General features: G+C 38.2%; 1 protein-coding gene across 1 annotated transcript; it reads right to left on the bottom strand.

Moving 5' to 3' along the window:
* Nucleotides 1–6,176: 6,176 nt before the first annotated feature.
* LOC107566011 (magnesium transporter protein 1) lies at nucleotides 6,177–13,975 on the bottom strand. The gene is made up of 9 exons (XM_016251365.1): nucleotides 13,794–13,975; nucleotides 11,714–11,831; nucleotides 10,560–10,700; nucleotides 10,340–10,480; nucleotides 8,291–8,380; nucleotides 7,511–7,574; nucleotides 7,250–7,324; nucleotides 7,079–7,169; nucleotides 6,177–6,289 (listed from the first exon to the last, which is right to left on the bottom strand). The coding sequence occupies exons 1-9, from the start codon at nucleotides 13,811–13,813 to the stop codon at nucleotides 6,274–6,276; spliced, it is 756 nt and encodes a 251-aa protein (XP_016106851.1). The 5' UTR covers nucleotides 13,814–13,975; the 3' UTR covers nucleotides 6,177–6,273.
* Nucleotides 13,976–14,232: the final 257 nt, after the last annotated feature.

The raw sequence follows: 14,232 nt of genomic DNA, 5'->3' as shown, positions 1-14,232 counted from the left end.
AGATGATGTAATACAGGAAGAGTTCTCAGAAAACGTTACCTTAAAAAGAGTTCTGCTGCACATCTCAACAATGCAGGCAAGAAGTTTAACGCCGCCCCAAACCCTGAGGGCTTGTTTCACACAACAGGAGAGTGCTGTACAGCCTCTGCCTCTGGCCTTTTGGACATGCCACCCGAGAGACTCTCTATACAGTATATTCCTATGTTCTACTGTATATATTTCCCGCTTGATTTTCAGTACCAATATCCAAACTACCTTAAAATAAAACAAATTCACTTAAGAAGCAACATTTTGCAATAAATTAGGAATCGATTTCCATTTATCTTGTCTTTAATATTGAGTTTATTGTCGGAAAATACATTTTTTACCTGTTAGATTAGAAAAGACTTCCCTAAACTGTTTAGATTTATATTCAATTGTTATAATTAACAACATGAAGTGCATTAAACTTTGCATTATGTCAAGGTTTTCGAAGCTGGGGGGGTTGAATTTAATGAAAAGCTAATGATTGACATCATAGAAAATGTCAAATTAAAATAAATCATTTAAAAATATCCGAACAAAACAAAACATTTACTAAATTAAATATTTGTTTACCTGCATGTCATGTGACCATTCACTAACATCAGAGAACCACGAGCAGGCAAATGTGATACTTAATTATTGAAATATTTAAAATCTCATTAAGGTGCTACAGGGGTACTTGGGAGTGCCTGCAATACATGTAAATATGAAAGAACAATGTCTGCATTTTAATGCGTTTGAAACACAAAATGTAAAAATTATCGTCAAAAGTCATAGTAACGCATAGTTAAATAACCCACAGCATGAATGATAATTAAAATATTTAAATGATAATTGATGCAATGTTGAAACACTTCTAAAAACTGAGATGATTTTAGTAAATCCAGTGATCAAATGCTGTGAATGAGACTGGTGCCAGCTTCAAAATCATAAATTTGATGATTTCCTTCTGTGTGGATATATAAATAATAATAATAATAAACAATAATTAAATAAAACAATATTAATAACGCATGCATGGACTCTTGGGGCTTCCATAGAAAGCATCTATATTGGTGCTACATCTGTATTTTGGTGTGTAAACATCACACAAGGGTGGTTATTTGTGTGGTGTGAGGAGAGCTGCACACATTTAGCCCAGCCAGCGTCCCTGTGAGGAACCATGTGTGCCTTCAGCTCGGGCTGCTCACTACCGAGAGCACTCAAGGTTGTCCTTATATGGAGTTAAAGACAACGTCTGGCCTGATTGGCTCTTTGACATCGAAAATAGATCATGTGGATTTGCAGCGGCGAATCACCTGAGAGCACCTGCTAAGACATGTAAATCAAAGAGGACAACACAATGAGAAAGCATTGTTCTAGTTGTGTAATCCCAGTCATTTACCTACACTGACCAGCTCGGATAGATGACAAGACAAAAACAAGGAAAGATTGGGGATGCCTATGAATGTAAGCAAAAGTACAATAAAAGCATTTCATGATTACTAAATAAAACATAAGTTTAGCCCATATTCATGACATGGGTGCAACGGCTGTTGCGGTTTTAGCAACTTTCAGACTTACTGAGTTTGGCATCCTATTTACATCTGTTTTTTTTCTTTTCTTTATTATGTTAAACCTAAGTTAACTTTCATCAAGAATTATGGTTGAAAAAAAAAATCAGAAAGGCTGTTTGCTATTCCATGACTCATCGTTTCTTAAAGGGATAGTTCACCCAGAAATTAAAATTCGTTTCTTTTCTTTATTATGTTAAACCTAAGTTAACTTTCATCAAGAATTATGGTTGAAAAAAAAAAATCAGAAAGGCTGTTTGCTATTCCATGACTCATCGTTTCTTAAAGGGATAGTTCACCCAGAAATTAAAATTCAGTCATCATTTACTCACCCTCGTGTCTTTCCAAACTCGTATGAGTGTGGTCTATGCTACTTGCAGCGCGTTTTTGTGTTTGGTTGTGTTGCGAGTATTTGCAGTACATGTGCTGTCAAACTGATGAAGATGCTTTCTTAATTTGCTGGTGCTTTTTGTATATGCATGTGTTTCCTTAAAGGGATAGTTCACCCAAAAATGAAAATTCTGTCATCATTTACTCACCCTCATGTCGTACCTGTATGAGTTGCTTTCTTATGTTGAACACAAAAGAAGATATTTTGAAGATTGCTGGTAATCAAACAGTCGGTGGTTGCCATTGACTTCCATAGCAGGAAAAAAAAATACTATGGAAGTCAATGGCAACCACCGACTGTTTGATTACCAGCAATCTTCAGAATATCTTCTTTTGTGTTCAACATAAGAAAGCAACTCATACGGGTTTGGAACGACATGAGGATTAGTAAATGATGACAGCATTTAGATTTTTGGGTGAACTATCCCTTTAAGTGTTATTCAATATGGTCCTGTTCAGAGAGACAGCGCTGCTCCCTACTGGACAGACAATCAAAATGCATAAAAACATTTACATTGAATGCATTTTTGCAAATCCAGAGACTTGCACAGATGTTGTAGAATCACATGCGACGATCAGCAGATGTGCTAGAAATTGAGTGCTACTACGATGTAAACACTACATAATATACTACAGAAGAGCATGCACACAAATAGTAATATGAAGTGCTCCATGTTTAATTACGTTTTTTAAACACCCACCCCTCTTATCTGTTATTGGTCAGTCAAACATGTATCCCCACCCCAAACTCACACAATTGGTTGAATTAGCTCAAGCCAGACATGTCCACAAGTCTTTCATCTGATGTCTGAGTCAAGTCTTTAAGCCGGAGTTGGAGTCAAGTCTAGTCTTTAAGCCGGAGTCTGAGTCAAGTCTAGTCTTTAAGCCAGAGTCTGGGTCATGACTCGATTCATTCAGGAGCGGAACGCTGCTGTGTTGCTTTAGACCCACAACAGTTCTGCAGTGGCTTTGTTTCAACTATTGTCATTTTGCAGAACTGAGCAAAACACACAATACAATATTGTGTAAATTTCACAACTTAGTGTTCAGTGTTGGGGAAAGTTACTTTTAAAAGTAATGCATTACAATATTGCGTTACTCCATAAATAAAGTAACTAATTACGTTACTTAGTTACTTTTTATGGAAAGTAATGCGTTACGTTACTTTTGCGTTACTTTTTAAATCTGGACAGGGCTTGCTTGTTTGTTTTTAAAATAAAAAAAGTTATATTTTTGGCAAATATAAAAGCTTTTCACACCAAAAGTGAGGGGGGGGGGCAGCACCCTTGCTTGTGTGATATTGCTAAACTATATAAAATATATACAAAACAAAACACTATATAAAAAATAAACCTATACATGTTATTTTTTTCCATAATTAATCGCATCAATTAAACCTTAAAATAGTCTAGGGTGACCATATATCCTCTTTTCCCTGGACATGTCCTCTTTTTGGACTTAAAAAAATGTTTCCGCCGGGATTTCTAAAATCGCCCAAAATGTCCGGGATTCGACTTTTGCTTTCGCCATTCATTGTGTGCATTTTTGTATTAAAGCCCTGCGCGTGACTGTTTTCTTATCCCGCTTACAATTTCTGCCTGCTCACACAAACTAATATTGCATATAATTTTCGCGCATCAGGGAGCCGTACTCAATATGCAGAGTATTTAAATCACTTTGGATGCAGCTTGTGTAGGATGCAGGGTTGCCAAATCCACATTTTTCCCACGAAATTGGGCTGATTTTGAACTATTGCGGCGTGTTGATTTTCTCCCGTGGGTTATAAAGGTTTGAAATATGGCATAAATTACATTTGACTGAAATGCTTGTATTGAAACATTTTGCATTCTACCTATGATACAACTGTGGTAGATGCTAAGTTTTGTGAAGGATGGCCAGTGGTAGGAAGCCTTTTAGTTGCGTTTATGATCAATCTGCAAAATATGTATTTTAGGTTGATATGGGATATGGTCATTGCACTACTTTGGGGGCTACTTTAACCTCGGATCAAACCCAAATCCAACCGAAAAGAAATACAATGCAGCAAGCAATCAAGGCACTTTTAATGGCGGAAACCATCACCTGAGTCTAGTCTTTAAGCCGGAGTCTGAGTCAAGTCTAGTCTTTAAGCCGGAGTCTGAGTCAAGTCTAGTCTTTAAGCCGGAGTCTGAGTCAAGTCTAGTCTTTAAGCCGGAGTCTGAGTCAAGTCTAGTCTTTAAGCCGGAGTCTGAGTCAAGTCTAGTCTTTAAGCCGGAGTCTGAGTCAAGTCTAGTCTTTAAGCCGGAGTCTGAGTCAAGTCTAGTCTTTAAGCCGGAGTCTGAGTCAAGTCTAGTCTTTAAGCCGGAGTCTGAGTCAAGTCTAGTCTTTAAGCCGGAGTCTGAGTCAAGTCTAGTCTTTAAGCCGGAGTCTGAGTCAAGTCTAGTCTTTAAGCCGGAGTCTGAGTCAAGTCTAGTCTTTAAGCCGGAGTCTGAGTCAAGTCTAGTCTTTAAGCCGGAGTCTGAGTCAAGTCTAGTCTTTAAGCCGGAGTCTGAGTCAAGTCTAGTCTTTAAGCCGGAGTCTGAGTCAAGTCTAGTCTTTAAGCCGGAGTCTGAGTCAAGTCTAGTCTTTAAGCCAGAGTCTGGGTCATGACTCGATTCATTCAGGAGCGGAACGCTGCTGTGTTGCTTTAGACCCACAACAGTTCTGCAGTGGCTTTGTTTCAACTATTGTCATTTTGCAGAACTGAGCAAAACACACAATACAATATTGTGTAAATTTCACAACTTAGTGTTCAGTGTTGGGGAAAGTTACTTTTAAAAGTAATGCATTACAATATTGCGTTACTCCATAAATAAAGTAACTAATTACGTTACTTAGTTACTTTTTATGGAAAGTAATGCGTTACGTTACTTTTGCGTTACTTTTTAAATCTGGACAGGGCTTGCTTGTTTGTTTTTAAAATAAAAAAAGTTATATTTTTGGCAAATATAAAAGCTTTTCACACCAAAAGTGAGGGGGGGGGACAGCACCCTTGCTTGTGTGATATTGCTAAACTATATAAAATATATACAAAACAAAACACTATATAAAAAATAAACCTATACATGTTATTTTTTTCCATAATTAATCGCATCAATTAAACCTTAAAATAGTCTAGGGTGACCATATATCCTCTTTTCCCTGGACATGTCCTCTTTTTGGACTTAAAAAAATGTTTCCGCCGGGATTTCTAAAATCGCCCAAAATGTCCGGGATTCGACTTTTGCTTTCGCCATTCATTGTGTGCATTTTTGTATTAAAGTCCTGCGCGTGACTGTTTTCTTATCCCGCTTACAATTTCTGCCTGCTCACACAAACTAATATTGCATATAATTTCCGCGCATCAGGGAGCCGTACTCAATATGCAGAGTATTTAAATCACTTTGGATGCAGCTTGTGTAGGATGCAGGGTTGCCAAATCCACATTTTTCCCACGAAATTGGGCTGATTTTGAACTATTGCGGCGTGTTGATTTTCTCCCGTGGGTTATAAAGGTTTGAAATATGGCATAAATTGCATTTGACTGAAATGCTTGTATTGAAACATTTTACATTCTACCTATGATACAACTGTGGTAGATGCTAAGTTTTGTGAAGGATGGCCAGTGGTAGGAAGCCGTTTATGATCAATCTGCAAAATATGTATTTTAGGTTGATATGGGATATGGTCATTGCACTACTTTGGGGGCTACTTTAACCTCGGATCAAACCCAAATCCAACCGAAAAGAAATGCAATGCAGCAAGCAATCAAGGCACTTTTAATGGCGGAAACCATCACCTGAGGCAAGACAACAACAAACACCCCACATTTAGGACACTTCCATTCACCCTGAGCTTTCCTTCCAGCTCCTGCTGAACCTCATACTCATGCCTCAGAAGCTACACTGACTTTGATTTGACTCTGGACACTTGATACGCACATTCATGAGGTAGAATTGAAAACACCTTGCTTGCTTTTGCAAGCAAATCTCTGCATTTAAACCGAACATTTAAAACTACATCTGATGAGCTACAAAACAATTCGCAAGTGATGCCATAAAGTGTATCCGCTTCAGTTTATCCTCTGTCTTCACACGTAACCCACACCTTTCCTTACACTAGACCACTCAGAGAGAGAAATCGAATGAACTTAAACTTTCATTAAAACCTTTAAAATGTAATCTGTAATATATAAAAGAAAAAAGGCACATACAGGCTCAAGGAGAACTTTACCAAATCAATCTCTCATTTTAAACATTAAGGCACTTTGCGCATTAATATTTGCCATGGTTCCTCCGAGGGTCTTCGTTTAACCAAACAGGAAGCTGCACAAAAATAAAAGGCAATGTCAGTAAATAAATTAACTTAAAAAAAAAAAAAAAAAAGTAATAATTTGTATGAATAAATCCTTAAATTAACATTCATAAATGTGCAAACACACACGATATTTTCTATCCCCTAACCCAACCCTAAACCTACCCCTTACAGAAAACCTGTTTGCATTCTTACACTTTAAGATAAACATCATTTACTATTTTTTTTTATAACTTTTTCCCCTCGTGGGGACCTCAGGCCAGTCCCCACAATGTCAAAAAATTTCAGGTTTTACTATCCTTGTGGGGACCATATGTATTAATCATTAATAATGTAGCATAAACAAGTACACACACACAGACAGACAGACACACACAACACACAAAAGTTTAGGATTGTTAAGAGTTGTAATGTTTTCTTTAAAAACGTTTCTTATGCTCATCCAGGCTGCATTTATTTGATCAAAAACACAGAAAAAAAAACAGTAATATTGTGAAATATTACTGCAATTTAAATTATTGGTTTTCAATTTTAATATACTTTAAAATAGAATTGATTTCAGTGATGAAAAGCTAAATTTTCATCAGCATCACGACGTCAGTCTTCAGTGTCACACGATCCTTCGGAAATCATCCTAATAAGCTTAAAAAGCAAATACCAAGAGACTCTCAAATTCATTTTACTCTAATTATATAATCTGTAACTTGCATAATGCATTACAGAAGTATTTTCATTAGGGCTCTCTGACCTTTGCACTGATATTTCCGGCCATTTATTAGACAGCTGTCTAATGCTCTCACCTGTAAGGATATCCGTGATATTTGGCCCTAAAGATGGAGAGCAGCCAACTGAAGAACAGCAACACCAGCCCGATTCCTGCTACACACATGACTGCAGAGAAACAAGACTACAATCAAACCTGTTCTGATCTATCAAGTGTTCATAAAGAGCACAGGCTGATGACAGCATACTTTTCCTCTTCCCCATGTCCAGGTCAGAGGTCGCAGCCTCGTGAAGCAGCACCATTCCTAAAGTCACCGCAGCATCTGAAGCAGAGCTCAGGAACACGATCACGACTGACATGAAACTAGACATAAAACCACAGCCAATCCATGGGTCCATATACAGTAGTGAACAGGTACTTTTTTGTTGTTTTAAGAGAAACGAATACTTTTATTCAGCATGTAACTGCAATCATGCAGTGTAACTGATCTGAGTGCAGCGAAGGATACTGAAGAGAAGAACAATGTGAGTCTCTGCCACAAACTGAGCCTGACTGCTGCCGTGGATGTAACTCTGAAATGAGAAACGTATGTTACTGTGGGCTGAACAAATGAAAACCTAAAGGAATCATGTGCAGCGAGGCAATGCAGTGGCATTATTCAATCATAACAGTGGCCGTTTATTGACAAGCCTTAAAGGAGACAAAACAGCAAAACCGAGCGTTTTTCTGATAGAGAGTCTGAATGAGTGGAAAATGTGCAGATGTTTGACAGCAAAAAACATTAACATTACACGTTAAACTCAAGGAACGTGAACAGAATGAAAAAGGCATGCCATAGCCCGTTTAAAGACCTCAAGAAACTGAAGAGTTTTGTGGCTTTTAGGATTATGGATGCTAGTGTTATGCAAGTTCACAAAATAAACTTTCATTAAAAAAAGACACATTTAAGATTTACAGCCTTTCTTTTCCAGGAAAACTGGACCAAAAATACTGAGGACTCAATTTTTGTCCAATCAAATGCTCTCTAGAAGGATTAAAGAAAAGTGACAAACAATTCTCAATATGAAATACATCAGCACTAGGGCTGTGCAAGTAATCGAATGTCTCGTCAGTAAAGCCGGTTCTGTGATTAGTAGTAAATCTCCATCACCTGCTTTCAGATGGAGCGGCATTTACTACACAGAGCCATAGCTCACTGACAAGCTATGCAATATCGCAAAAAAAAGTTGCCTGGCAAAATGGCTCAAAATGTTGGCCCGTGTACCATCAGCCTTTGGGTCTAACTCACCACTTGGCCAGTGTTTGGGTTCTTGTGAGCGTATGGAGGTCCTCTGATGTGGTTCCACATTTGACCCGAAGTCATGATCAAAACAAAACACTAGATCGAGAGAGACAGAGAGAGAAAGGTGTTCATGTTAACTAGGTCTTTTCTGAAGAAACTAAAAATTCTCTATGTTAGTAGGGTGTTGTCACGCAGTTTCTAAGGTTTTTAGAATGGTTGTGAATGCATTGCTATGCAGTTGTTAATTTGTTTAGAGTTATTAAGGGGTCGTTTACACGACGCCGTTTTCAGGCAAAAACGGGAAACTTTAAGCGTTTCGCCTGTACGTTTACACGACAATGGCGTTTTGGGGACTGAAAACCCATATTTTCGAAAATGGGTTTCAAAGTGGAAGTTTCTGAAAACGGCACCTTGTCGTTTCCGTGTAAACACCCAAAACGAGAATCTTTGAAAACGGTGACGTCATGCATGTGCGTAGTACGTGTTAGGTATGTAGGCATGCACAGTACGTGTCGATTTTAAAGGCAAGCGCGAACAAACATACACAACAATGGCGGGGTACATGGTACTGTTGTTGCTGCTCAAGAGTTTGCTAACGCTTCTTCAGCAAAGCGTACAACCAACAGCGGAGACGCATCATATACAACATATAATCGTCACTTCCCTACAGGTACTGTTTACTAACAAGGTGACAGCGCCAACTACTGGCCTGGCATACGTAATACAGCATTTTTGGCCGTTTTTGTGGATATGTGCAAACGTGAATCGTTTTGAAAACGTTGTCGTGTATACGTGAACCTTTTTTAAAAAACGCAAGAAAAACTTTTCCGTTTTGGACTACACCGTTGTCATGTAAACATAGCCTAAGACAATGGTAGGTGTAAATAAGAAACAATGATCAAGGACTCTAGAAATGAATTGGGTTTCTATTGTCATTTTCATCTGGCAAACAATTCCATTTCCATTCTGTTATTTACTTAGTCATTTCCATTTTATTAGAATATGCTAAACATATTTGCATCATGTTTGTCTGTTTAAATGCATGCCAGCTTCCGTGGATATTTCCATAATCAAAACCATACTGGAGTTGTTAAAACTTAAAATAGAAACTAAATTAGATATTAAAGACCAATTTTTCCTAAACACTCTAAAGCTAAATTTGTACTCACTTGATTAAAAACTCTTAACACTTTATTAGTTCTCACTATTAACTAGTTGTTAATTAGCATGCATATTACTAGCTTATTGGCTGTTTATTAGTACATATAAAGCACATATTAATGCATTATTTTGCATGACCATATTCTAGATCCCTTAATAATCCACGCCATACCTAATAGTAACAACTACCTTAACAACGATTAATAATAGGGATGTGCAATTAATCGATTAGTTCTCACTATTAACTAGTTGTTAATTAGCATGCATATTACTAGCTTATTGGCTGTTTATTAGTACATATAAAGCACATATTAATGCATTATTTTGCATGACCATATTCTAGATCCCTTAATAATCCACGCCATACCTAATAGTAACAACTACCTTAACAACGATTAATAATAGGGCTGTGCAATTAATCGATTTTCATGCGCATCTCGTCAGTAAAGCCGGTTCTGTGATTAGTAGTAAATCTCCATCACATGCTTTCAGTTGAGCGGCATTTACTACACAGAGCCGTAGCTCACAGACAAGCTCCGAATTTATTTTTTATTTTTTAAAACGTGTTCATAATCACAGACAAATCGAACGTGATGTTGCATAGCTTGTCTGTGTATTAAATGCCGCTCCATCTGAAAGCATGTGATGGAGATTTACTACTAATCACAGAACCGGCTTTACTGACGAGATGCGCATGAAAATCACTTGCGATTAATTGCACAGCCCTAATTAATAAGCAGCAAATTAGGAGTTTATGGCAGCAAAAGTCATTGTTTAACAGTGAGAATTTGTCCCCAAACTAAAATGTGACCTAAAAACCTTTACAAGGGCATCAACAGAAAAAGGAACTCAGAGAAGAATCTCATGTTTGCATTATAAAACACAGGTGCTCACCAGTGCAGAGAAAGCCCAGACGTTCTTATTGAACAGGAACTCCAGGTTATTGCGCCGCAAGTAAGCCAGACTGCCGATGAACGCCAGCAGCAATCCCAGCATCAGCGGCCCGGCGTAGTTCGGAGGCCTGATCACCCGGATCTGAACGACAGGCGACAGCATGTTAAAGCCTGATGTGAGCGTTCAGCTCAGATTCTGGATGTGTCTGCACTAGTCTCACATGCACGTCTGTTCGGTCCGCCACCCATCGAGCCAGCTGTTCGGCCGCAAAGCCTCGGACCTGCAGCTCGTATGTGTCCGCTGGCTTCGGTTTGCCTTTGGCCGGGAAGTTGATGAATGTCGGAGCCGAGTTCATGTTGAGCTGTGGAGGACATACGCAGAATGAAACAAGTATTGAGTAATTACTAGACTTAATGCAACAACTTGACATTACATAATTATTGCAGACTATTTAATAATTTTATTGGCTCCTTTCAGATGTGCATATGACCAGTGTTGGGGAAAGTTACGTTTAAAAGTAATGCAATCAGTTACTTTTGTTAGGGAGTAACGCAATATTGAAAATGTGAAACGAGTAAAGGTCACAGCTCAGACAAACCTCTCAGCTGTGCTGCCACTCTGGATTGGAATAAGACGCAGGAGAAGAAAGTTCAACACTCTTACTTTAACAATGAAACACAAATGTTGAATTGATCTAAAACTCATTTTTGTTTATTAGCATGTTTGAATTGGATCACTGAAGGTCGGCAGCAAATAAATTGGTTAGTAAAATGGGATTAAATGAATAAAGATATTTGTGTTTTTTAACATTTCATTATTGCAGGTTTGTATTTGACAGTTTTTATTCATTTTGAGGAATACTGAATCTGGTTCTTTGCAGTGAGATGAGTAAATACATGTTCATATTTAGTCTAGAACTTAATTTTCACACACAGCTCTTCTGCACTTACTCCTGCTTTCTCTCAACAGGAGAGCCGTTAGTCAATAAATGGGAAAACAAAGTAACTGCCGTTACTTATTTGAAAAAAGTATCTCAGATATGTTTCTTGTAAATTAAAAAGTAATGCATTACTTTACTAGTTACTTGGGAAAAAGTAATCAGATTACATAACTCATGTTACTTGTGATGCGTTACCCTCAACAATGCATATGAATATCTAATCAACTTCAACTGGATAAAACTCTAAAAGTCCTGCTCCCAATTTATTTTTTTTTAATTTATCTTTTTCATTGACTATATTGTTTTACTTTGAGTTATAATCACATTATGGAAGTAAAAAGGGTTGCAAATATTGTTTCATGTTCACATTTGTTTTAATTTGTACATAAAACAACATTTGCAACCCTAAAATATAACATATTTCGAGTAGTTACCATCTGGAAAACATCTGAGCCTTCATCAAAATCCACCATTGCAAAGAAAATCCTGTTAGTGAATGCACTCGAATAACGCCAAGAGTTCGCAAGGATCTGGTACTCTTCATCTGCCTGCCTGAAAATAAAAGTAAAAAAAAACAGAAAAAAATGACTTTTTCCACATAAAACATGTTTTATATGTTGGGGCTGTTAACACAATTCATTCAGTGCAGAAATGACGACTCATTTAGTTTTCCCAAAGACTCTCCTCATCTGCCACTGACGGAAAAAACTGAATTCCATCCCAAAGTTACTAGTCAAGTCAATGTCTCGGTCTCAAAAGCCAGATTTTATGTGCAGTTATAGTCTCGTGGGGTTCCAACGGCCGCAACATGTGCATCCACTTCAACTCCAAATTATCGTACGGTGTCATTTTTGGTTTGTAAAGCGTGTTTGCGAGCTTATAGTCAGCACTTGTCCTCGATAAACACTTCTGCTGAGCCGCTCTGAGGTGACTCCACACACAGCAGACTCCTTCGGCTTTGACGTCCTGATCGTGAAAACAGCATTATATCACGAGAGTGTGCACCACGATTTGGGACAGAGCCAATGTTGATGGTTGAGACATTCAAACAAACAGAGCAGTGTTTGATTACACTCCTCATGGAAATGACCCAATGAATGGATTGTGGTAATTTTGGATAATTTTACGATTTGATAAATATAAAGGCGACTGGCCACTCCAAGATATCAGCCAAGATAACAGCAACTGAAAACTTACTGATCATCAGTTTTTTATATTGTAAGTTGCACAACAGCAGTGCTGATTTTGTATTATGTTTAAGTATTTATTAATATTGAATTAGCTTTTTTATATTTATCAGTTTCAATTTTATTATCAGTATACGTTTACCTCTGCACTATGTCTGTCCTGTGTGAATCCAAGAATTTGTCTAAGTTTTATGTATTTATTTATTAATCAGCATCAAGGCTATTTTCATGGCGATCGCTGAATAAATTATACAAGGTATACAATTAACAAACGGTTATAAAAGACATTTCAGATGTACTCTAGACAAAAATTCTAAAAACATGCAGGTGATACATTTTTAAATAAACCAGTAAGACACACCTCTGAATAAAACCGTTGTCTATTTACATTAAAAACAGTACAAGCCAATAACATATGTTTCACAGTCATTTTAGTTTGGCAAGTAAGGCATGATGGCAGTTCCTCACCTTTTAATAAATATCCAGGTGTAAATCTTGTATGGCCTAAAAGACACCTTATAAAAACAACTTGGTCATACCTAGCTTTAAAATTAGTACAGACACACACAGACACACACACACAGAGACACACACAGAGACAGACACACAGACAGAGACAGACACACAGACAGAGACAGAGACACAGACAGAGACAGAGACACAGACAGAGACACAGAGACAGAGACACACACAGAGACAGAGACACACACACACAGAGACAGAGACACACAGAGACCAGAGACACACAGAGACCAGAGACACACAGAGACCAGAGACAGACGCACACACAGAGAGACAGACACACACACACACACAGAGAGACAGACACAGACACAGACACAGAGAGACAGACACAGAGACAGAGACACAGACACAGAGACAGAGAGACAGAGACAGAGAGACAGACACAGAGAGACAGACACAGAGACAGAGACACAGACACAGAGACAGAGAGACAGACACAGAGAGACAGACATTAATCACTGCTTCAGTCTCTATGTGCTAAGCTCACGTTTTCCTTTATATTATAAGCACACTAACACAAAATCAGGTTTATTAAGTTAGTAATTAATTCAGGAGCAGTGAGGTCAGCTGTACAGCAGCAAGCTTAGCTTAGTTAGTGTGTCAGCTCATAATACAGAGAAAAACCCAAATCAGTCATTCATTTCAAGTGGTTTATAGATGAAACACAGTGTTTAAACACATAATACGCCCTTTAATCCCTTGTGGTTTCGAGACGGAGCGAAGCTACGAGAAGCAGAAGACGACTCGAGCAGCCAGCTCAGTGTATATGAGGGAGGAAAACACTCAATAAAGACCCACTGACCTCCTTCTTCTTCTGTCCATCTGACGGCGTGCCGTATAAACTAACAGCGAGGAAAGCAACTATCAAGAGTTTATTAAGCATTTCTGAAGCCGCCACTGCGCCCACGACAGTCCTGAATGAACTCCTGTCCGCGTCCTATTGGTGGAGCTGCTTCTTCTTCTTCTTCTTCTTCTTCGAGCTTATTGGAGGTTCGCATTCTTAAGAGAGCATTACCGCCATCTACTGTGGTAATGGATCAGAGACACTCCCCAGACCGTTCAGGGATGCGGAAGAGGAAGTGTCTGGGGAACAATTCTAAAATAAAAGTCTCAAGCGACAAAACAAGTGTTTTCAGAAAAAAAGCCTCATGCTGCCTCAGCCTCATTATTTATATATATAAATAAATCTCAAACAGATTTTTCTTCAACAGGGTTTGCTGGTATGATTGCTGAGAAAAGTA

This window comes from Sinocyclocheilus grahami, unplaced genomic scaffold, assembly GCF_001515645.1.
Source record: "Sinocyclocheilus grahami isolate Dianchi unplaced genomic scaffold, SAMN03320097.WGS_v1.1 scaffold1040.1, whole genome shotgun sequence".
NCBI classification, from domain to species: domain Eukaryota; kingdom Metazoa; phylum Chordata; class Actinopteri; order Cypriniformes; family Cyprinidae; genus Sinocyclocheilus; species Sinocyclocheilus grahami.
The sequence above is the reverse complement of the archived record's forward strand: the minus strand, read 5'-3'. Positions and strand labels throughout refer to the sequence as shown.